Source organism: Melanotaenia boesemani, chromosome 9 (genome assembly GCF_017639745.1).
Source record: "Melanotaenia boesemani isolate fMelBoe1 chromosome 9, fMelBoe1.pri, whole genome shotgun sequence".
NCBI lineage: Eukaryota > Metazoa > Chordata > Actinopteri > Atheriniformes > Melanotaeniidae > Melanotaenia > Melanotaenia boesemani.
In genome coordinates, this window is record NC_055690.1 from 17,977,734 (window position 1) to 18,002,568 (window position 24,835).

Consider the following 24,835-nt stretch of genomic DNA (forward strand, 5'->3'; position numbering starts at 1 on the left):
ATGTGGTACAAACCACTAATTGGTTCAAATTTATACTTTGTGGTTTAAGAGAAATCAAGTAAAAATGAAGAAATAAACAAAATAAAGGTCAAGAAATTCCTAACTTTACCTTGTTTATTTGCACAAGTGTGCATTGGTCCTCATACTCCCACTCCCCCCCCTCAATCCTCAAAATAGTTTTTACACTTGGCCTCGGACTTTGGTACTATTTCTAATGCTCCTTGTTGGCATCCCACCCCATCCTTAAGTTTTTGTTTGATGTGCTTCTCTGCTATGTAACTCAGTTAAGCTTTTTAAAGTACTTTTCCCTATATATCCCCAGTTTGGCTTTCCAGTTTCAGCCAGGGTACATGCCTTTCCCCCTACCCGAAAACATGCTTGCGCTTGCTGCATCATTCAAAAATGGTACATAGTAAATAAGTACAGGCCATTCTAGCATGGCACATGCCTAGTTACCAATAGCCCACTTTCATGCAGCACATTTGTCTGCATCGACAGCCTTTTAGCTCATAACTGTGAAATGCTTATAAGTGGAGGCAAGAGTTTAGACCGATTTATTAAAACGGATTTTTAAAAATTTCCTCCCATTCACTGTGAAAGTATAAATATATATACATATACACTACCGTTCAAAAGTTTGGGGTCACTTCCTTATTGAATCCCATGACAAAGTGACCCCAAACAGTTGAACGGTAGTGTATATATAAAAAAAAAATACATATATATATATATATATATATATATATATATATATATATATATACACACACACATATATTATATATATATATATACACACATTAATATTTTTTTTAGAAGAATTATAGGCTACAGTCTCAGAAATAGGGAAAATGAAAAATAAAGCAGAAACTCTGCAGCCTTTCTATATGTGACATTACCCAAAACAAGCTTATGTAATGCATGGTTAAATCCCAGACATGATTTTCAATTTTTACGTCTTATTATGATTTGCTTCAAGCGTTTAAATGACATAACATCTGAGACCTTGCATTTACATGAAAACCTGTTTTGGAAAACACACACACACACACACACACACACACACACACACACACACACACACCCCCCACCATCATACACAATCATGCAAACCCGGACAGGCAAGTGCTCTGCAGACCTGACATGTTATTTAAAGATTTATTTAGCAAGAAAAAGAAATGCTCCTCGAGATGAGTGTAAGTCATCATTATAAAATATCTAAATACAGGCAACTGAGGTATATCCATCCTTCTACGAGTAAAAGAGAGAGAGACAGAAAGAAAGTCAGAGGACATGACCACCAGTAACAAAAAAAGAAAAAAAGCCCCCACAAAGCAAGAAGTAACAATATATAAAGACTGGACATCAAGGGTGTGGTATACACAGTAAAAGCTAGGTAATCATGGCACATTGTTAACTGCACTAAGAAGATTTTTATAATTTTTATAAATATATGTGTGTGTGTGTGTGTTATTCCAAAATTATCCTAGTATCACAGGCTCACTTACAAAGAAAATAAAGCGAAAAACTGGTGAACTGGAATCTACAAACTTGATACAATCTTCATTTGGAGAATGTGTTTGACAAACATTCCTTCGAATGCTTTCCTTGCCTTATCACTTATTTTTCATAGGATCACTCAGAAAAGAAACACTCTTTAAACTAATGAACAGGAGTTTTCAAAAGGGGGTTTAGCAAACCAGTCTCCATAGCTCTTGCCAAACACTGAGGACCGATGCCACTTTCATAACTTTTCTAGTTACATCCAATATAATGGTTAGTTTTTATCAGTTTAAGTTCACCAATTAATATTTCATAAGTCTTTGTTAATCCATATAAAAATAGAATTGCAAGTTCTGCAAGTACCCTCTCCTAATTGTAGTTGCTAGGCAACTGGCAGATACTGAATGAAGTCACTGCTCCAGGTTTTGACGTTTCCACCATGCCAAAGTATAAATATGTTTCTGCCAATTTACATTGGTGCCAATTAAACATATGTGATAATTGAGTTTAAAATGAGAAAACAAGGACTGCCTTTTTCATGTAAATACTCAAATAAGTATATGAGTCGTCAAGAGTCAATTTACTTCTTTAAAAAGACATTTTCTGATCCTTTGATCTCCTACAAATGCACAAATGCTCATACAAACTGTAGCAACAACTGTAAGGCATACAAATTAGCTTGACCAACATCAGGATGTGACAATAAATCACACAAACACTGAAACACATGGGGACATCCACACAGACATACAGAAGGTTCAGAAAACATGAAAAAGGATCTTGGGGTGTGTAGATTGTCATCTCAATGATTCATTACCAGCTGTCATCTTAAAAGGCTTCATTTTAGGCAATTCTTTCTTGTGTTACTAAACAGCAGCACCCCTGTCAACAGCAATAATGTCATTAACATATATATAACAGTACTGAGTAATACAGTCTAAATAAACTGACTGCTCTATTAAAATAAATTCTGTTTTTCTGTAATAATTTATCTAATCTAGCTTTATGTATAAACAAAAGAGTACATTGTAGAGTGTAAATGCTTGTAGATGAAGCCTGAAAGCAGCTGAGGTTTTACGAGTCAGCTCAGTCCCACATACAACACAGCGGTTCAGCCTTGTTGCATGTATGTGTGAGTGGGTGTGTGGTGTATTCATTTGCAAGTAAGTGGGTTAAGCACATTTTTTCTGTCACCGGCACTCTATTGCAAACTTATACAGCATTTTGACATTTTGATAATCACATACACACTTGCAAATGAAACTGACAGACCCTTAAGTGATACGTAAGACAACAAGAAAATGAAAAAAAAAAAAAAAAACAAAAACAAAAAAAAAAAAAACCATACAAGCAAAAAAGAAAACGCAAGTGATTGTATCCAGTGAGTAGGAGAGTAATCAGGTGGACTGAATGAACTACAGTATCAGTTAGAGAGACAGTGCTTTGTTCGTGCAGCCTGCTGCTCTCCTTTGATGAAGTGCATACTGCAGCACCAGTCCAAAAGCCATGGTCCATCCAAAGAGAGATAAGGGAAGCTTCCACCTCCATGTAGCCCTCTATGAGTGCTCCAACAGACAGAGGGGAGAGGTACTGCAGGGGGACAGGGATGATCCATCCCAGAGGTCTTTCAATCACCACACACGGCACACATTGTCAGGGATCATGTAGCTGCTTTTGTTACAGTTGAATGCTTTGGCAAATTCTGGGAAATTCTGTAGGGAGCCCAGAACCCTGTGAAAGATACAGAGGATGATTGAGGTTGATCTTGAAGTTGAAAGTGATGTGAAACTAAAGTTTGCATGACATGTAACTTCATCAAGGATTTAAAATGTTACCACTGTAATTTGTTTCCTGCCCTTTCAGCACAAGGTTGACTAATTCAGAAGAAATGCTATTTGTATGACTTTACCTGAATTTCCCTGGACTGTGCACATCTACTTTAATGGAATTAACAGCTTGTTCTGGTCGGTGTGTCCCACACCACACCTGCAAAAAGACAGATGACAGATGTCCTATAATAGCCCAATACTGTTCAATACAGCCTACCTAGAAATATGTCAAATACTCAATTCACTAGATTAATTTAATAAACCAGCCACAAGGGTCATTCTTCATCCTTTTCATGCAAAAATCCCTGGATAAAATCAGTTACCCATCATCTATTCAGCCATCACCTTATTAGGTGAGAATTTGGTAATGTGGGCCTTTTTTTTTTTTTTTTTATGAATCAGTTACTACAGACACTTTAGGTTCTTCACATCCTTGTTTAGGTCTCAAACAAGGTGATGCGATTGATGTAGTTTATCTACTCCCCTCCTCTTAAAAACCTTTAAAAAGGAACCCTATGAAAGATCTAGTCTTAATGCTGATCTAGATTTTTTTCCCCTCAGGATTTTGTTTAATTCAGGCTTGGTGAAGGTATGCAGTCTCAGACTGCTCTTGTTGCAAAACAATTTCTATTGTAAAGCTGGTAAAAATGTATCTATAAATGTTTTTGAGCAAACATAAATACAATGTTTGATACAAGTCTTATGAGATGTTAATTCCAGCAACATTTTAACTAGTAAAACATGTTCTCTCTTATTTAATTCAATGTGTGCAATTCTGTTTATTGTAAAAAGGAAACAGCTATAATTTCGTAAACTGTGCACTTATGATTACTTTAGTTCATTGTCAACAACTTTCTTGAAACAGGGGCTTGCTCATTATGTTCTTCCCTATTGTAATACAGCCAATACTTACCTGAGCAAAGTTTAGGAAGAAAAGTTGATCATGGGAAAGATCGATGCCAGGCAGCAATGGCTCCTCTCCATGTACCTTCACATAGTTCTTGTAGGCCTATGAAATGATATCAGCTCATTAAGCCATTAAATAGCTTTATTTATAAAAGTTAATTTTTTACTGCTGCCAAATTAAATGTGATTGAAGGTAAATTAAACACATTGGTTAATGTTTTACATATTGGTTAGATTATACCTTTTAATGGCAATTCTTCATTTGGAAAACAAACAATACAAGCATGGTAGACATTAAATAGTCTGAGGAACCATCAGTTTAAACTTAATGCACATGCCTATTGGGGAAAATAGACAATATTTCTGCGTATATCTGATAACTGGGATCTTGGCCTGGATAAGCGTTATGTGCTTTAGTAATTGTATGAATGCAAATAAATTTGAAAAAACACAAAAACTAAGGTAACAATACAAAAGACTATTTCAGCCTTCAGGATTTTTGCACATCACACAATGTCTTCAGTTTTGCAACCACAGCCTGTAGGTTCCAGTACTAAAACATTTCCCCATTACCTACAAATCCTGCGTATTCATTGCAGACATGCCTTTGTCATTTTTAATTTTCATTGTACTATTTTGCAAAATGTTCATTTTCTGAAGGTACTGTCTGAAGTCTTTAGTCTGAGCTAGCTTTAACTTTTTAGCTTTACCTGGTAAGCCTGTCGTATCCCTCCATTATCAGCAATGTTCTCCCCGAGGGTGTTGTTACCATTTAACTAGAAGGTGAAAAATAAGGATAGAAAGCATGAGCGGGGGAGGCGAGGGATGGGGTGGAAGGAGGGGTGGTCACTAATTTTTCCCTCTCTTACAGCAAATCGCAGGCATCACTTTTTGTCATAAGAAATCATTTCCATTGGGATAAAAAACAAAACTATTTTTCAGGAAGAACAATACAGGGGATGAAAGAAACACAGAAAAAGTGCTCATATGTCAACAGAAATTATTAAAGACACCTGAAGCACAGAGGAGATGAAGTTGCGAAACTGGGGGAAAGATTAAAAAAAAACACACTGCTGGAAAATGTGATAAAAAAATCTGAGGACAGAAGAGGAGAGACTGCTGGAACGTACATAAAGTCCATTGGCCAGCTTCCAAGAGAAGTTGCTGTACTGATCAACAATGCACTTTGACAGCTCCAGGAATCTGAGAGTGGATTCTGGTGTCCACCAGTCTTTCAAGTCACCGTCTTTGTCATAGTTACGGCCTAAAAAGTAGAAAGATGTGTAGAAGAGGACAGCTTGAGTTTGATGAGCAGTTCTGAATCTTCTGTATACCTAAACACTCATTATTGAAAACAGCTGCTTATTGTTATGACACATTTCCATTTGTATTTCAAACACCTTTGAAGTGAAAAATAATAACTTCACATAATACATTGAAAATGAGTGTTGAGACGTCCTGAGGTGGAACACAATTGGAATAACAAAGCATTTTTCTTTTCCAAAGTGGTACCAGTTAAAAGCGAAATATTTCTATCCTAAGACTAATGTAATCTGCCAAAAACTCCCTCACAGGAAGAAAGGAAGTGGAAAATCATACCATTGTCATCAAACCCATGTGTGATCTCGTGACCGATTACCATGCCAATGCCACCATAGTTGAGAGATTGAGCCTGGCCTTTGCTAAAGAAAGGAGGCTGGAGGATACCTGCAGGGAACACTGAGCAGGAACAACAAAATGAAGAAGAAGAAAAAAACAAAGAACAAAAACTGGATTGTCTTTTATTGCTGAAAATTTGAAATACCTATTTGGTTTTTGCTGGATGAGTAAAAGGCATTGACAACAGCGGCTCCAGTTACCCACCTGAAGACACACATGGATGGAATTAAACAGTGGTAATGCAAGTAGCACTGACAAGCACAAAAATTCATATTTGATTGAAAACATTAAAATTAACCTGTGGTTATTAATATCCAGGCCAATGTTGGCTACCCTGCCGTGCAAAGCTGAACTCTACATATGAGTAGGAGTTTGTGTGGGAGAAAGTGAAAGCATGGTGCAGAAAGTGAGGTAGATACTCTAATGGGTCACACCGCGAGCATCATGGATGAAGTCTTTAAAACAGGTGATTTAAATATTAAAACATACAGCTTTAAATTACAACACATCTAGAACAAGCTTGTTAATTCCAAACCCACCACCCTACGGGAAATCTTACTCTTCTTTGTTGACTTTGACTCTGAGTTTCCGCAGGCGTTTCTTCTGCACATACTCCAGGTTCTGTAGGATGTTTTCAAAGTACTCCTCTGCACTGTAGTTCAGCTAACAATAACATGCCGACAGAGGAAAAAAAAAGAAAAAGAAAGATAACAGAAGGATTAGTTGTGATGAGAGCTATCAACACTTGGTCATATATTCTCCAGCAAAGAATTCATTGGGATGTTTTTGCAGAGGTGACATGAGGCTTCAGCGAGGCTGCTCTGTATTATGTTACATTAATTCAGTGAATGATGATAAACATCCATAATTGCATTTTTCCTCCCAAACACTCACATCTTTGTATTCATTGTTAAGGAATTCGTCGTCCATGATGCGGTCAGAATAACCGATCCGTTCTTCAATAGATCGAGCCTGCAAAACAGCGAATGACAAATTTGAGATTTTAATCATTAAATATAAAAAATAATACCACATATTGTTTCAGTCTAATCTTCTACCTTCTCCTCAGCTGCTTTCTTGGTCTCTGCATCCATCCAAGCTAGGTCGTCCAGGTTACTAACAAAAACTTCTCGAATGTCTTTTATCATCTCCTCCATCTAATCGCCACACAAGGATGCAAAGACAAATATGTCACTGAAATCTAACAACATAACCCACCATATGAAAAATAAACCCATCTAATAATGTCGTTTATTAACTATGATTAAAAAAAAGAAAGAAAAAACTAATCTGAGAAGGTTTATCAACAATGTTCTAGTTGGATTTTCCTAATTAATGTCTTCTACATTATCAACAAATTTACACATGCATCGTATAATCTCAAATTTTGGATCTATGTATACATGCAGTCAGTTACAATGAATTAGAGAAATATTCTAACAATGTTTAACAATACAAAGCAAACGGGTTCCTCATTTTCTTTTAATCCCATAAAAAAATCCCATTCATCTTTTTACATAACACTTCTTAAGCTTAAAAATAATGAGATTTTCTATTTCCCTAATTCATATAACAAGGTATTCAAAATATAAACATCAAAAGCCTACTTTTCAAAAGGAAAATGCAGTGATGCAAGTTTCAAGTTTCCATGACTATTCCTCTGAAATTACTGCATTTAAAATGTATTACCACATGCAGGAATACAAGCTGGGATGATACTGTGCAAACCAAGTGGCTGGTCAGACATTTTCCATCCACACAGACAAAAAAAAAAAAAAAAAAAAAAAAAACTGAATGATCCCTAAAGTGTACAAACTAACAAAAAAATTAAGTATAAAAATATGAAAAATTAAAAAGTATTTATTCTTCTGAGATTGCCATAAGAGGCATTGCTGAGAAGAATCCTCACTAGCTCACCACTTAAACAAGCTGTACTTTACCACAAGTTGGCAGGAACCACACTGAGGTTTTTCTAATATTCCTTTTGAAAAAGGTACACCAAACTGTGTGTGAACGCGCACGCCATTTACTCACAAAATATTCCACTTGAGTTTTTCTGCTTTTTGATTTCATGACCATCCTCTAACCTCCAGACTTAAAGTTAACAGAAAAAAATTTGGCAGCCGACTCAAAGTCTTGTTCATCAATGAATGCATCATTACACTGGATGGTCTTGGGTGGCTGACTATTAGACATTGAACTGATTGCATGAGCAATGACATGATCCAGCAGTAAAATGGCCAGGAGCGACGGTCTCTCTGTGGTTTCTGCAGATCTCTGCCAGATATGATTACCTGACTTCACTCATTTAAGAAGAAAATTTAGTTTACTTCATAAATATAAAGATTTATTCTTGGCAATACAACATTGTTGTATAATGTGATGACATTTATTCAGAAATGTTAATTTTGGATTACAGTATTACTAGGGTACAACTAGGAAGCAAAAGAACTACAAAAACAAAAAGCTGTTGATGCATTTGAAGTAGGCAATGCATTTCACACAAGCCGTGTCTGCATGGTTTACAAAAGGTTGGTAGGGAGTAAATGAGCTTGGCCATGCAATGGAGGACATAGGCGATGATTTGTACTTGCATGCTCAAAGCAGCTACTGACCCTAACATGCATGCACGCACGTGCACGCACGCACACGCACCCCAAGATACATAGGCAAACACCCTGAGAGTAACAAATGTTTGGTATCTGAGACACTTTGAATTCAGATAGATAGGTTCTCACACATGCATTGCACGCACACACAAAGTTGAGTTACAGTGGGTGGTGTGAGCATGATAACAAGGACACCTTGTTCAGCTGCTTTTGGTGGATGCAAGCATAAAAATACAGGACTGGAGTAGAAACACAAGACACAGAGGTGACAAAACACACTGAGCTGAGTCAGCTGAGTATGAAACACATGTTTTCATGCAGTATGCATTATTAGCTGAATACATAAACACCCACACTATTTTTGGGTTGATGCATGTCAGTGTTATCAGTTCAAAATATCAATAAAGGAAAGAGCATAGTTTCTGATTAAGCACACACGGCACTTAGTAAAGCTGTTGGTAATAGCTTTGTATCTTTTAATCTACACAGATGTATAAATCTAAAGCTCATTTCATTCTCTACTGACCAGTTCTTTGCTCTTTTCAGAGAAAGCTTCTTGCACATACAGCCGTCCGACAGCATTATCCATGTTGTTATTAACGTAAAGTGCACACTGCCGCCACACAGCTGCCTCTGAAGTTGTGCCTGACAGAGCCTGCAGGGAAAGCAACGAGACACAGATCAATTAGAGATGAAAGATTAACTAGTCAGCATTTCGGTTAAAGAGGCTCATGGCAATTCTTTATTTGCCTGCCTGTAATACATTTCAATTATACTTTGGACTGTAAGAAATCGAGCAGTACTGAAATGATTGGAAAGGGAAAAGCTTCAATATTTTACACAAATGTGGATGAGTAATCTCAGCAAAAAACATACTTGAAAATATTCTCATTTCCAATTTGTCACATGCCGACAACTAGTCAGACAGCATGTGTTTTTTAGTGCAGTAGGCATCCCTTTATCACTTTTAAATGCACAGGAAAATGCTCAAGCTGCATACTGGGAGTTATCAGTCTGCTGTTGTGCTCCAATAAACAGACAGGAAATGTCTGCGGTGCTCATTTATCAACTGAATCAAAGGAATGGAGGGAAGGTGGAAGAATGTCATTCAATTCTGACTGCTACAATACCTCAATCATCAAGATCCAATCTAGAGGTTAGATTTATATTAACATGATATATTCCTTTTATTATTGCTATTTTTAACAAATCAAAACTGCTCCTAATCATATGACCCTTGTTGAAAATTAGCCTTTTTACTTTATTGTTTTAATCATTTTTATTTTTCATTTCTATTTTAATGAATCTTGATAATTCATTTTTACTTTGAACTATTCCTTTAATGCACATTACAGCTGGTTTAATGTTAAGAAAACTTTATTAGGTGTTAAAATGCACTTTGTATCTAAAAACTTTACTGACATGTTCCACATTGCCATGACGACACATCCCACAGCAGTTGTGTTGCCAGCTTGAAATGCCCTGCACATTTAAAAATTATGCTTTGAGGATATCCTGCACATTAAATACTAATGGCACATGCTCCTGGTCAAGGAGTGATAAGTTGGATGTGACAGTGAGCTGGTTTATTAGAACTTGACTGATAGCCCAGTTTCAGTACTGACATACAATATGTCAGTACTGAATACAGCACATTTGACCAGTTTTACCTCCTATTTAAATAATTATCCTTTTAAATTTATTGTCATTTGATCCTTTATAGAATGAAAACTTGATAGGACACTGCAAAGCATTTAGGTCAAGACATTGTGCAAGACCCAAATTGAGTCACAGCAAAAGGGCTAGATAAGCAACTTTCTGGCTTTTGACAAATGGTTGATGCAAAACAGAAACAGCAACTAGATTAAAGATTAACAGACAAGGGCCCCTGATCAATGGAGCAAATAACTAATTCAAAATTGTTCTGCAACCAAGTGATTGTAATTGAACATCATCCACTTTAGCAACTGACAGGTTATAAAAAATAAAAATCTGGGCAAACAGAGTTGGACAAGTCTAACCTTAAAAATCCATCCCTTCACTTTACACTGGACTGAAACAAAAGCTGATGAAGTATGCCACTTAGCCTAACTGACTGAAAATACGCCACGGGAAAAAGCAAGCGTAGGTTGAACGAACCATTGGACTCTAAACTTTAACTTGTCTTGAAGTTCCTGAAAATGGAAACAATTTGTTAATGTGTACTAACTTTGTCAGCTCATCCATCTAAATGGTTGCTGGCTTGTTAGATAACATCTGTGAAGATGAGAAGCTGGCAAAGCAACTGAATCAAGCAGCTCTTTCAAGTGTAAAATGTGGCTTCTCATGAGGATCTAAACAACTGACAATGACAGTCAACATTGGCAGCATTGGTGTTGGCAACCCCAGGCTCTGTCTCTGTGCACCAGATGTTCTGTAATAGAAGGTACACCATACTGTGATGGTACTTAGCACTGCTACCACCACATGTTAAATTTAGAAATAATGAACAGCTGGGATTTTATTTACATGTGACAAGCCTCGACTTAGCACATTTTACCAGCTTTATCTCCTATTTAAATAAATTTCCCTTTTAAAATGTATTGTTATACTCCATTGTATGAGAATGACCACATTTTGCAAAAAGTACTTTTGCATGAAATCTGCCTACTGTGGTAGTTGTGAGCACTTTTCTTAGTCAGCTGGTCAATTTATTGTTCAGTGCCTTGGTTAATCAGGTTTTTGTGGAATTCTGTTTAAGAAAATCTAATCTTACATCATATTTAAAAAAAAACAAAACAAAACAGAGCTGTCTTTTTTTTTTTACAAGTTCGAACATTTCTTCTGATACTTTCAGTTATCGCAATTCACAAATTACATTATATAAGTGATTAGGATCATAGATTGCATCTACACGCACGAATCAGACTGTTACGCTGCCTTATAAAACCAGCAGAAGGCACTCTAGTATCTGCTTGACCTAATTAACATCAGTGGAATCTCGTAAATTAAACTAATATTATCCTTACCATGTTGCAAAAATAGAGGAAACATGCAATAAAAGCTGTGCTAAGAGGACAACTGGTATTTGATACTTTGGTTTTAACAGAACAGGGTATAGAAATTAACCAAGTGAGGCTACTGGTCAGCTTTGCACAAAGCAACCATCTTTCTTGAGCAACAACCAACCAGTCTCAAGTCACCCAGCTTGTCACCCAGATAAAGCAAGAGAAGGTTCACACATATGTAAGGTTGGGTGTTCATTGTCATTTTACTGCAGACAGCTGGTATTGTTTCAGTGGAGAGATTTCAGGAATTTACTGTATGGAATTTGGAGCCCTAGTTGAAAATTTTACACTGAAGTCTCACATCATAGAGCTGAACAACACTACATAGACAACACTAAATAATTCAACAACAACAACAACAAATCAAAGACAGATGGACATCGTAGGCCACATATGCTTATGTGACAGACCCATGAGAATTTGACAGTTATTTCCTGTGTACTAAGAAGAAGCCACAGAAGTTGCCCATTTTGTAGAGTAAATTGGAAGCACACTTCACGAATACAAGCTCTCTCATAAAGTAGTTGAAGTTGCACAGCTGACATTTGGAGAGGGTGGACAGATTCAAAGAACTGCATGTTCAATCCAAATCTGTTCAGACATAACTGGGAAGAAAAAAAACTGTCCAAAACAATATATATCAGTTCATACATCAAAGTATCTTAAAATATTGGTCAACATCAGTGTAATTGTTGTACCTTGCGGAATGGTTTCCTTGTGTCTCTGTAAGCTTTGCTCAGGCCAACCACCATGTTCATAACAAAACGCCACACCATGTAGTTCTGCAGATCCCTGAGAGCAAACAAAGCATGATCACAGGGACTTTCCTATTCACAATCACACCTATGTACTCATGAACATACACACCTTTTGGTATATTTAGCCAAGACATGGTTGAGTCTTCCATAATAGTTGGGGGAGTAGTTTATGACTTTCTCCGTGTCAGGAATGCTGATGTTGACTGTATCCATTATCTTAGCTGTGAAGTAGCTCCAGTTGAATACCTTCAGGTTGAGTGAAAAGCACACAAGAGGGGGAAAAAAAAAACAACATGTGGAGAAATGTAAAATGCAAAAAGAATCTGACAGCAAAGGGTTTATTTTTACCTGCGATTCAACCTCAAGGGTGAAGTTGGCGTTTAGGTCCCCCAGTTCCATTTTGTTGTAAAGCAACACTGGATTGTTACGATCCTCTGGAGTATCGGTGGCCTCAAAAAGAGTAAAACAGAACAAAAATCAAGAATGCCATCACAGCCCTGTTATTTCCTGACACATGTACACTTTCAATGCAGCTCCAGAAGCATCAAACATATTTAGCATCCAAAAAGACCTCAGGTCTGTAAATGTCAGAGCTCGAATGGTTTGACAGGCTTATAAAAAAGAGCAGCCGAGTGGAGGGGAAGTGAAGCATGTCAGTGAGTAGCGCCAAGCAGAGACCGAGCCAGAAGAGAAACCAGCCCAAAATGACAAAACTGAAGAGCAGAAACCTGTTGATGTCTGTGAAAAGTCATGTTGGGATCAGACTGGTTAACAGCTTGTCTCTGACACGCTGACTGAAGTTTGGACTACAAGCAGGTGACATATGGGTCATACAGCTTATAAAACAATGTGTGAAGATGAACAGATATAATTCAAGGTGATATTCTCTGGTTTTCCCTATGGACAATGAGTATCATTGTTTGCAGAACAGAGATGATTCATAGCATGCTTTATAGCTTTAGAGCAGTCTGAAAATATTAAGCAGTCAGTTTTCAGAGCTGCCGCCAACGCAAGTTTTGAAAGTTAACGTACAAGGGCTCAATAGATGAACCTAAATAGAGGATGACTAGCTGTCAGAGCATGAGCGTACAAGCAGGCTAGAGGTAATGACAAGTGATGCGGGAGTAGCTCATCTCTGAAATGGAGGGGAATACATTTGCAGTTTGAAACAGCCATGATCTATCGACGCCATCAAAGGTTAATGGCATCATAAATCAGTGACTACATAAACATACCACCGAGGCAAAGAAATATTTTCTGGTTAATGTACAGAATTAAAAGTATTAAGCAGAGTCAATGACCTCATTTAATACTGCTTTATTCCTTTCCATTCAAACAACTCTGTTGCGTTTGTGTCAATCATATGATTGGTGTATATGCCAATCATATGGAGGTCAGCTCCATAATTGCTTATATGCAATTTAAATAAAGTGTAAACTCTGCTTACTCATAAGTACTCATTACGCATAGCAGAAGTTAGATCCTCCTCCTTCAAAAAACCCAAAATGTATATTTAATTTTCATTGTTCTCTGTAAGTATGCATGCTTACATTGGCAATGTCCCTTTCCAAGTCCATAACTCGTGTCATTTCCTCTCGAATACTGGTTTCATTTATGACCAGTCCTCTGTCAGAGCGGATCAACTTAGCCAGGTCAATCATAAACTGCTTGTAGGCCCGACATGCCTGTGAAACACACACACAGACACACACTCAGTAATGTTTGTTTAAACAAAACCACTAGTGACCCCATGTATTTATTCACACATACACACAATCAGCCTAGTGTAGTTACTGTAAGCACTGCTTTCTGCATACCAAACAGTCGATTGTGAACTGTAACATAAAACCAGAGAGGATGTCTGCTTCACTCACATAACATCTGGTCTGGATTGGGACGGAACCAAATTTTCTGTTTTTCCCCTCTTAGATTTTAATCACTACTTTCTACCTCAGGGCATGTTTTATTTCATTACATTCACAATTACTTACAAGATCATGTTTAACTGTGCAAAGTGTGCAAATAAGCAACAGTGAAATCATTATCATGCTGATATTATAGCAGATGCCCTCATCTGTTGGGAACTTGGTGTTCCAGAACAAACTCCAGGAAACCTGGAACCAGACTCAGTGGCAATGACTCAAATGAAGACATGGAATTGGTTTCATAGTGCATTATGTTACAAGTGTATGTATATGTAGGGAACTTTAAGCACACCTCTGCATAGGGACCATTGCAAGCGTAGTAATCCCTGGACAAGAGACCGAGGCTCGTCTGCTGATCAAACTGGCAAACCACAGAAAGCAAGAAAAGTTGGATGAATGATGTTAAAGTGATAATATGAATATGTATAAAGAGACATGGGCTTTTCAGCTACTGAAGTGCACGTACATGAATGATATGCGAGGTGGACTCTCGGTCATCAGTGCCGACAAAAAAGTTAACCAAGAGTTGAGTTCCGTATCTCTCGTTTAACCTGGCAATGACATCCTCCAATCTCCAAGTTTTCCCTGAAGAAATAAGATGGAGGAAGACTTAGAGAAAAAAAAAATCCCATAAACTTCATCATGCTGTGAGATCATTTTAAATTTGTCCTGTACCAAAGTCAGTCTCCCAGTTGTCCACAGCTACGGGCCACTCGAATATGTCATGCAGCATGTCGAGTAAAGGTGCTCCTCCTCTGAGCTCAATTAAACCTTAGATCAAAGATACAAGAAAAGTAATCATATAAAAATTACTTTTGGGGGATATAATCATTTTACACCAATCAATTGTGAAAGCTTTTCATATTCAGTTTATCCGAGCATAATTCATACCAGAATTTTAAGGAGATTTCAGAGGGTTTTCTTTTGTTACTTCTAAGCTGGGGTACTTTTAAAGAAAGCTTTTGTTTATACCATGTGATGTTGTAAAGCTGTGAGACTGCAATTCTTATAATGAAAACTAATGAGTTTTAACAATGGTTTGGCGATAACTGAATGAGACATCAACAACCTTCAATGCAGAAAGATAAACAACAATTCTTAACATCTTATGCCTGCTGACTCACTCTCATTGGTACAGGACTTATAAAGGGTCTTAGCCTTGGTGAGCGCAGCTGCTTCCCCCTCCACATTTTTTTCAAGGACACCTGCAAACACAGCATAGACAAAGTATGAAGAAAGGAAAAAAAAAAAAAAAAAAAAAAAAAATGAGTGTAATGAGAGTACTTGTGGACTGGGGGATGGGGAGGGGGTGTACATGACTGCAAATAGGATGTGAAGTTGTTTTCATCTTGGTTCAAAAGAGACTGTTGCTTTAAGGCATTTAATTATTCTAAAGCGAGGGAGTTTGTCTGTCCTTGTGTATGAAAGTACAATCAGAAAAGAGTTTCAGCAGCCTCCCAATAGAATGAGTATAGGAACAAAACAGACATATTGTGTTTTAAATGGAAAAAGTAATGCATTATATTTTCATAAACATATTGGCGCTTCCTGAAAAACCAAATAACTATAACGACTTTGTATGGCAGTTACGAGGTTTGCATATCAAGTCTAAACATCTATACTGATTAACGTACAACCTTTATGAAGATTGTGAGCTCAAAGCATTGGCATCAGAGCAAGGCAGGTTGAAAGTAAGCAAGACATACCAGTGGTGGATCACAAACAAGTCCCTACACTCCAGAATTAAAACTTAAATACAACTTTGAAGAACTTTATGTCTTTTTCCCTTCTCTATTCCATTACTTTAAGCTGTAGGCAAGGCAAGGCAAATTTATTTGTATAGCACATTTCATGTTGCTTTACACAAAACAAAAAACATTACAGCAAGGTGCAGAAAAAAAGACAAGCGTATTAGAAAAACAAAGATTAAAAAAGAAAAATGATTACATAAAAAAAAAAGAATACGCTCAGATAAAGAAATAAATTTTAGATTTGATCGTAAAAGAACCAGCTGCAGACATGAACTCCTAGTAAGAACTATTGAAATGCAGCAAAGAACAGGTGGGTCTTCAACCTTGATTTAAGTAAACTGAGGGTTTCAGCTGGTCTGAGGCTTTCTGGGAGTTTCTGTGGAGCATAGAAGCTGAATGCAGCTTCTCCATGTCTGGTTTGGACTCTGGGGACTGATAAGAAAAATGATCCAGATGGCCTGAGGATTCTGGTAGGATCATACTCTGTCAAGAGGTCACGGATGTACTTTGGTCCTAAACCATTCAGACCTTTATAACCCAGCAGCAGAACTTTAAAGTCTATTCTCAGGCAGCCAGTGTAATGACCTTAGAGCTGGACTGATGTGGTCAACTTTCTTGGTCTTAGTGAGGACTCGAGCAGCTGAGTTTTGAATCAGCTGCAGGTTCCTAATTGATTTTTTAGGTAGACCTGTGAAGACACTGTTACAATAATCAAACCAACTAAAGATGAAAGAATGGACTAGTTTTACAGGTTTTAATGAGACATCAGATTTTTTTTACCCTTGATATATTCTTAGGGTGATAGTAGGCTGATTTTGTAATTCACTTTATGCGCTTCTCAAAGTTAAGGTCTAAATCCATCAATACACAGATTTCTGGCCTGGTTGGTGGTTTTTAAATTGTATAGACTGAAGCTCTGTGGTGAAAATCATTTTTCTTTTGCTCCAAAGAATCACCTCAAATTTGTTTTTGTTTAACTCAAGAAAGTTTAGACACATCCAGTCATTAATCTCTTCAGTGCATTTCCCAGGAGCCTGTACGGGGCCTCGATCTCCTGGTGACATTGTAATATTTATCTGTGTGTCATCTGCGTAGCTATGGTAACTAATTTTATTGTTATTTATAATTTGTGTCAGTGGGATAATGTAGATGTTAAACAGAAGAGGCCCCAGGATGGAACCTTGGGGAACTCCACATGTAATTATTGTCTGTCTGATGTAAAATTACCTATTGAAAAAGTACTTTCTATTCTCCAAATAAGATTTAAACCAGAGTAGTGCAGTGCCAGGGGGGCCCACCCAGATTTCCAGTCATTTAAGTAATATATTGTGAACAACTGTATCAAATGCAGCACTGAGGTCCAATAAGACTAAGACTGCCATTATTCTATTACCTGTATTCAAACATCTGTCATTAATGACTTTGGTCAGAGCAGTCTTGGTGCTGTGGTGCTGTTATGGTGTTTAAACTGGTTTTCAATGAACATAGTATATTTCCTAAACCCATTTCTGCTGATGAACCAATTGCTTGTCTGATTGTCTGGATTTTTTTCTGAATTCATTGCAAATTCATTGCAGGCCTTGGTGAAACAAAGTTCCTCTTTTTCCATGTAGACAATTAACTTTATCAAGGACAAATTTTTTAAATGTAAAAGATTAATTAAATGATTATACCAAACAGTTTGTACAAATATAGCTGAAACAATTAGATGTAAAGGAAACTGCAAATATTTTCATAATCATTAAGAGGCCTTCTAGCCTCCACTTTTCCATTTTCTTTCTAATTTTTTAGAATTGTATTTCTTTCTGAATTCAGATGCATTCAGGTGTGTGTTAATACAATCCCAAAGATGGAAACATCAGCAGTGACCTTAGGTGTTTGCAACTTTGCATCTCAACAAACCAGAAGATTTCTGAAACAACATTCTTTAGACAGAGAAAACCCCAGCAGAAATGTTTGGACATTAATCATGGCACCACATTTGGGGTAAAAAAAAAAATAGAACAGTATCAGCAAAAACATCTCATACCAGCTGGGAAGCACAGTGGTGGAGGGTTTATGATCTGCGCTTATTTTGCAGCCATAGTACCTGGACATCTTGCGGTTATTGAGTCAGTGTTGCAGTCAAATGTAAGACTGCCTGTTCGACAGCTTAGCTTGGCTGAAAGTGGGTCAAGCGTGGTAGCAAAACTACAGCCGAATGGCTGAAAGAGAAAAGAATCTAAGTGTTGAAATGACCCAGTTAAAAAGTCCAGACCACTACCACTATTCTAATGCTGTGGCCAGACCGTAATAGCTGTGCAGAAAAATGCCCACAACCCTTCAGCTTCCACAAACTGAAGCGCTATTGAAAGATGTTGGCTGGATTTTCTCAACTTTAGAGAGTGATTGTGTCAAGAGTCTCATTTCAATACTAGAGTACAGAGTAAAAATACTTTAACATTTTAAATACAAGACTTCTATCAGAGTAATTTTACAAAGTGGTTTTAGCATATTTAGTAAAAAGGCACTTCACCTTCTGGGAGTCACAAATCTGAAGGGGAAATAGTAGAAGGGCCATTTGAAAACAAGAATGAACACCATTGCTTATTTTTATTGCCCATGTCCATTGCCCCTTCAACACCTGTTGAAGTCGCCAGTTAGCTCAGCCTCCGGTTAGATAGTTTTTCAAGGTAGACAGCTAATCAAAATGAGTGATAAGTGTTAGGGTTGTAAACTTGTTCACCCGAGAGAGGACAATGGGACCAGTACACTCTTCCTGTGTTGCCTCAGGGCACTCAGTTGCATATTGCAGTGTAATGTAGTAACATTTTCCCTCAGGAGACGCATTCACTTTAACATACATAACAATGAGCTTAAATAAATCTTCACATTAAGCCTCAGTCTAGCATCCACCCACACAAACATCTTTTAGAGTTTTCTGAAAATCGCTGTGGTGAAAGACAATTATTATGACTCTGTGATTCAGGTAGACAGTCTGTGCATTCACATATCAAACATCAGCTCAAGTTCAGCTTCTGTTTGTGTTTCAGTAGCAATAAAATGAAAAAACAGGTCATCTTCTTTTGTACTAGTACCTTGGGCAAGGAGCCCTTTTAGAAGAAAAGAGAAAACAGCTTGTTTCGTCAGTAAATGTCACACCAGCAAGTTCTTACTACTTACAACTGACAGCATGTGATTTTCTATCCAAGTGTTTTGATGTGATACTCCATAAGACCTGGTAATAAGACACAGCTCTACTTAGCTTTGAAGATGGATAGAGAAAATAAGTTTGTACAACAAATATGTCAGAATAGACAAAACAGACCATTTATTTGAGCCCGGCTGTTCATTTTACCCTTGAACATGGATAAATTTGTTATATTTCTAGTTTTAGGTTCAGTCTTTTGTCTTTACAACAGCCTGGAGACTTTTAATCATTAACAGTATGAATGTGTTAGAGACTGTGTAATAAATAGTACATGAAGTAAATCTCTATTAAGTCCAACTGCCTTGTAATAAACCTTCAGTACATGCAAAATGTATGTAAATGGCTGAACTCGTGATAGCTGTTGCTATTGTTTATGTCAGTTTAGAAGAAAAGGACAGCCATCATGCATTTTACACTTTAAAAATTAATGCCATTTCATATTTACATAAACCTATTCCATTGATGTATATGTAAAGAGCGTCAAATTTATGCATTTGTGAAAAAAAAAATCTTACGTTAATGGAGATTAATTGGGGTCTCTAGCATTACTGTTTGGCTGTAGTCTGTTTTAGTATTTCCTGGGGCGAACACTAAGAAGAATCAAGATTCCATGAATCACTGGTGTTGGCTGGTTTAACTTTTTAGACTGCATGTTCTCTGCATTCATAGAGCACTGACACAATCAGGTTTGCCAACCACGTTAAGCTGCTTCAGAACAATGCATGTGTCAGTTTCCCAGCCTCCTCATCTTCACAGAATACAAAAACTGGGATTTTGGATTAAAGAAAGTTTGCTTGTTTTTGTTCAATCGAAGCAAAAACCAGCATTCACTAGGCAACATCTCTGAACCCAGCCATGCTTTTCAAACAATAAAACTGCATGCAATTAAATATGTACTACAACTACAGTGAGTTTCAATTTGATGGTAGATGAGCACCTGCTCCACCTATAAATGGTTGACATAAAATATAAAATGTTTTATGCAAAGTATGTATGGGAGCCTGCTAATAGATTAGATAGGTTTGTTCAATATGTTGCAACAACTTGCATGAAAAGTAAGTTTAAATCTGAATCTTTAAATCCCTAAAACCTGACTTTCAAAGGTCACTTAAAAGATATACATTTTTGTTTCAGTTTAAGGTTTTGTGTTGCTTTTCAGTAGTTTCAAAACTTGAACACATAAAATGCTGATATCAGATACAAGCAGACAATATCCAAAATTTGAAAAGAAGCTTTGTGGGGGACATATATTGCCTCCATGAGAACAATAGTGCTCCCAGAAGCAAGGTGTTGGAATGAACTAGACTCTGCCTTTAAAAAAACAATAAAAAAAGAGGAGTCATGGACAGTGATTTCCTGACACCATTGTCCCCATGCTGTCACAGCTGTACATTTTGTCCAACAAGCAAGTCCAACTGCTGGCAGTAGTACAGCATCAGTAATGGTGATAGCAGTAAAGCAGGACTGACAGCAGGAATAGTGCAGGCAGGACATGACCCAACTTGGAAGCAATTAAATTTTGATCCTGCATTCAGGTTCATTAAAAGTTGATCTGAATAAAAGTATAACATCATTTTCTTACTGGTAGCTTTCAAGGATCTTAAAAGCTGAATTTAGCTGATGGCTGATCAAAAAGGGTAGACTTCAGCCACTCTTGTCTCCTACAAAGTCTCCAAAGTAAACGAGTGAGCAAGTAATGAGCTGTTGTAAGGAAGGTTGAGCACTTCCATCTTTACAGCCTCATGCTCCAGGGACTTCACTTTACTTTAGGAGCATCTGTGCTCCTGTCCAAGGAAGACTTTCTGCTTGGGGATACTGTACTAGTCTGGTATAACATGCATGTATCTGGTTTTTATTAGCAAAAACACTTTCAGGCAATACCATAGCTTGGACACATTTTTTACCATTTACTTTGAATAAATCTGAGAGCTTCAGAGGCAGAGATGCTGAATTTTTCCACCATCACTCTTTGCATTTGACTAGTGACAACAAAAATATTTCTCAAAAACTATTAAAATATTTATCAGAAAAGGATTATCATGAGAGTACTGGAACCTTTCGACTTTGACAAGGCTTCACAGATCTAAACATGACTAACACTGCCTGTCACTCTGGGCTAACTCAAATGTTGCATCAACAGATACACACCATGACACACTTCATCTCAAAGCAGCGCCAGGATCAATATAGGAAAGAGGATGGATCTTAAATTACACAGAAAGCTGACAAGAAACTTCCCCCTGAGCGCACAATACATCACTCATGTCACTGTAAGTTGGGTTTAGAAAATAAGATAAGGAGACTAAATTTTTCCTCACTCGTTATAATTTTTAAGCCAACAGTCATAGCATACAAAATAAAAATAAACAGTTTCATAATGTAAATTACAATTGATCATCCTAAAAACACTCATTTACTCGTTTGTGGTAAAACTCCATCTTTCAGCTCAGATGGATTAAATCACATGGCATCCATTTGTCTAGCTTTACTTTTTATTTTCAATTTTACATGAAATAAAAAAGCCTTTTTGTTCCCTCATTATTTGTAGAACTTCAGTAAAATGAACATTTGGTTGTAATTTTACAGGAATAGTTTGTCTGTCCCAGTTTGTCAGCACATTTACTCAAAACCCCAGAATTTCATGGAATTTTTTGGAGCGCAGAGAAAGAATGAACCCATTAAATTTGCCTCTTTTGTCAGATATAGTCAACATTGTCATTATGCAAGCAGCACACTGAAAACTTTACACAACATGTCTACAACCAGCTATCACCACCTAGATAGGCTGCTTCTATTTGTAAGACATTGATTGCTGTGCTTATGATGGTAAAATAAGTTTTGTATAAAAAAAAAATTAAATAAATAAAATAAAAATAAAGACAAATAAATATCAAAAGACTGGTTGGACCAATTTCTGTCATTTTACTGGAAATCCTATGCAAGATTCAGCATGAATGCAAGAATGTTTCTGCAAGATCATTTTGCCAGCATTCAACATAGGCATGCCTGTTGAGCAGAATCTGTAGACCTTTTAACCTTTAAGGTCCTGTGCAATCATTTAGTAGTCCACACTTAGTCACTATATCTCACCGAATAATGCACCGGGCTCAACTCAACCTGAAAGAGCCATCTCTGCCACTTGGTTTAGTGGGGGAAAAAAATATTAGTTGGCACTGCATCTTTAAGCAGTATGTCGTTTCAGTGTTGGTTTAAACCAGAAGTGAGACAGAATTTTTTTTTTTTTCCTCCACATGATGATTCATTTTAGCAAATTTTCGAAGGTTAAAATTTTTTTTACATAATAATGCTTTAGAGGTGTGAATTGGGTAATTTATTGCTACAAATCTCTCAAGCAAGCATGCCTGAGCAGTAACCAGAAATACTAACATGATTTTCTACCTCTGCCTTTTGCAGTTCTTACATACAGTATATCAAGACTTTGGATGAATTTAGAGAGACAATTTAGAGAGGCTATATGCATATTCTAAAAGACTGGTTCCCCCCCCAAAGGGAGTCCCCCAAAGAGCACAGGGGGTCCCTGAGGCTTTGAACATTAGGAGGCATTGCGATTAATTTCCACACATTGTCCATTTTTCAAGGAAAAAAATTTAACTTTGAAGGACAGAACTCAGCCAGAACACATTTATAAGAATCTCACTTCTGAATGCATAAAATCAAACATGGTTTCAGCACGGGGTGGAGCAGGTGGTCCATGGCTTTTTAGTATATGCCTAAGGTTGGGCTCACTGTTCTAAAACATTGATATTTCATACTTGTGTGTGTGCAATAGTGAAAAAAATCTGCACAACAACAGCCAAAAGTCAAGCCAAAGTCAAAGCAAAACCAAAGCATGACCTTTCACAGTAGGTCTGAAATCTATAAAAAAAAAATAAAAATTTAAAAAAGGGATTACTTGTTTTAACTGCCCATTTCGTGGCTAGGGCTGCAACAATTAGTCGACGCTGTTGACAATGAAAACAGTCAACGAATTTACCCGTCGACTATTGTCAGCAAATAAATAAATAAATAAATAAAAACCAACCACAAAACAAAACGGTGGCAGAGGATGTCAAAAGTCTGGGATAACTTCAAGTTAACCTAACAAAATAAATTAAATACATGTGATGCTTGGACATAAGGCAGGTCGGACTTACATAACCTTATGCGAGGGTTAAAAGCTTAAAGTGAAATAAGAGCCATTTAATAATTATGAGATACATAATCTGATTAGTCGACTAGTCGTCTTAACAGTCGATGGCGAGTCGACTATCAGCATAGTGATTAGTTGCAGCTCTAATCTTCACACATCATGCACACACTACTAAAAAGATATTTATAAATAATTTATATATTTATGTTAAAAAAAGCAAAGGCTCAGATTACAATACACACAAAAGGAAAGGGAATTTTTCCTCTGGCAAGGAAATTACTTGTAACAGTTTTCCTACCTTTAAATACAGGTAAAATTTGTTAAGATCATTTTCCAGTCTCCCATTCTTGATTAAGACAACTCAAAAGTGCATCCGACCACATCTATCAAAAGCCTGAAGGATTAAAGCAAAACTATATAAACTTTCTGACCTTAAAACTATGATCTATTATGATGGCACAACAACATTCAGACATTTATTACATATTGTCTGAGGAAACAAGTGACAGAGCAACAGATAAGACAAAAGTCAACATTGATCTTATTTTTACTGAGAGCACTCAGAAGAGACAGGATGGAAGATGAATGTCCAGCTAGCCTTCATTAGAGGGTGCAAAAGTTTAGTAATGTTGCTTTAACATGTGAGCCGTTACATTTCTTGCTACATCACAAACACTAGTCCATCAAGGTTTTATTTCAGTAGCACACTGCTCTCCAGTAGCTACAACATGTTGCAATCCCCAGCAAAGCTTCTTGTTGTTTTGTTTAGGAAGCTAACAATCTTGTGATAGAGCAATAAAACCTTTTGTGCTTCACTGTCTAGCGAGTCAGGTTGTTTAAAAATGAACCCAGCTACATTCTTGCTTGTTAATGAGGCCACATTAGTGTGCCTCACTTAAATGTTCAGCCTTTTACTCATTTGGACAGACAACTTGTATTTCTTCACATGCAATAATCTTTGATCCACAAAGGGGCTTTTTTTCTGGATAAAGCAATGCCAAAACACACGTTTGCCCAAGAGACATTTTGTAGCCGAGTGTTCAGTTACATCCAACCTTGCAATTTCATGTGTGAAAAGCTCCCAGACAGCTCTTTCAGTATTGACATAGCCATACTCAAGTTAAAGCTGACATTTGGAAGCACTAAGTAGCGTTCTGTATGTTATAATAAATTGAATAAGCTGAAGTACAGAGCATTAAGAACAAAAAGTCTTTTCCAGATACACTAGTCTTTGTAACTCACTTCCATAATGAACCCTCTCATTTTCTCCGTACTTCAAAAGCTTCCCAAAAATCAGCTTCACTTCTGCATGAATGCACCTCACTTCAGCCTCTCTGCCCTTTCATTTCTCTAATCCTCCCATTTTCTCATTACCATGTAAGCACTATTTATGTACTCATTTAATTGTAATGAAGTCCTGAGATAGAGACCCTTCACAGGGCGCTTCCTGCGAAAGGGCACAGATCATGTGTGTGTGAGATTGGATTACTGACTGCCTGATGCCAATG

At 37.1% G+C, this 24,835-nt stretch overlaps 1 protein-coding gene across 3 annotated transcripts in view; it reads right to left on the minus strand.

Annotated features, from left to right (window-relative positions):
- Positions 1 to 1,746: 1,746 nt before the first annotated feature.
- The window catches only part of LOC121646446 (neprilysin-like), a 54,339-nt gene continuing 31,250 nt past the window's right edge, over positions 1,747 to 24,835 (minus strand). For all 3 annotated transcript variants that reach the window (XM_041995403.1, XM_041995404.1, XM_041995405.1), the window contains 19 exons: positions 15,361 to 15,441; positions 14,912 to 15,007; positions 14,703 to 14,821; positions 14,529 to 14,597; positions 13,862 to 13,996; positions 12,660 to 12,761; positions 12,421 to 12,557; positions 12,252 to 12,345; positions 9,033 to 9,161; positions 6,956 to 7,054; positions 6,792 to 6,869; positions 6,457 to 6,560; positions 6,043 to 6,101; positions 5,838 to 5,957; positions 5,369 to 5,502; positions 4,949 to 5,014; positions 4,246 to 4,341; positions 3,413 to 3,489; positions 1,747 to 3,234 (listed from right to left, as the gene is read on the minus strand). In XM_041995403.1, the coding sequence (XP_041851337.1) occupies positions 3,135 to 3,234; positions 3,413 to 3,489; positions 4,246 to 4,341; positions 4,949 to 5,014; positions 5,369 to 5,502; positions 5,838 to 5,957; positions 6,043 to 6,101; positions 6,457 to 6,560; positions 6,792 to 6,869; positions 6,956 to 7,054; positions 9,033 to 9,161; positions 12,252 to 12,345; positions 12,421 to 12,557; positions 12,660 to 12,761; positions 13,862 to 13,996; positions 14,529 to 14,597; positions 14,703 to 14,821; positions 14,912 to 15,007; positions 15,361 to 15,441 (1,895 nt within the window). In that variant the 3' untranslated portion in view covers positions 1,747 to 3,134. The remainder of the gene's footprint in view (positions 3,235 to 3,412; positions 3,490 to 4,245; positions 4,342 to 4,948; positions 5,015 to 5,368; positions 5,503 to 5,837; positions 5,958 to 6,042; positions 6,102 to 6,456; positions 6,561 to 6,791; positions 6,870 to 6,955; positions 7,055 to 9,032; positions 9,162 to 12,251; positions 12,346 to 12,420; positions 12,558 to 12,659; positions 12,762 to 13,861; positions 13,997 to 14,528; positions 14,598 to 14,702; positions 14,822 to 14,911; positions 15,008 to 15,360; positions 15,442 to 24,835) is intronic.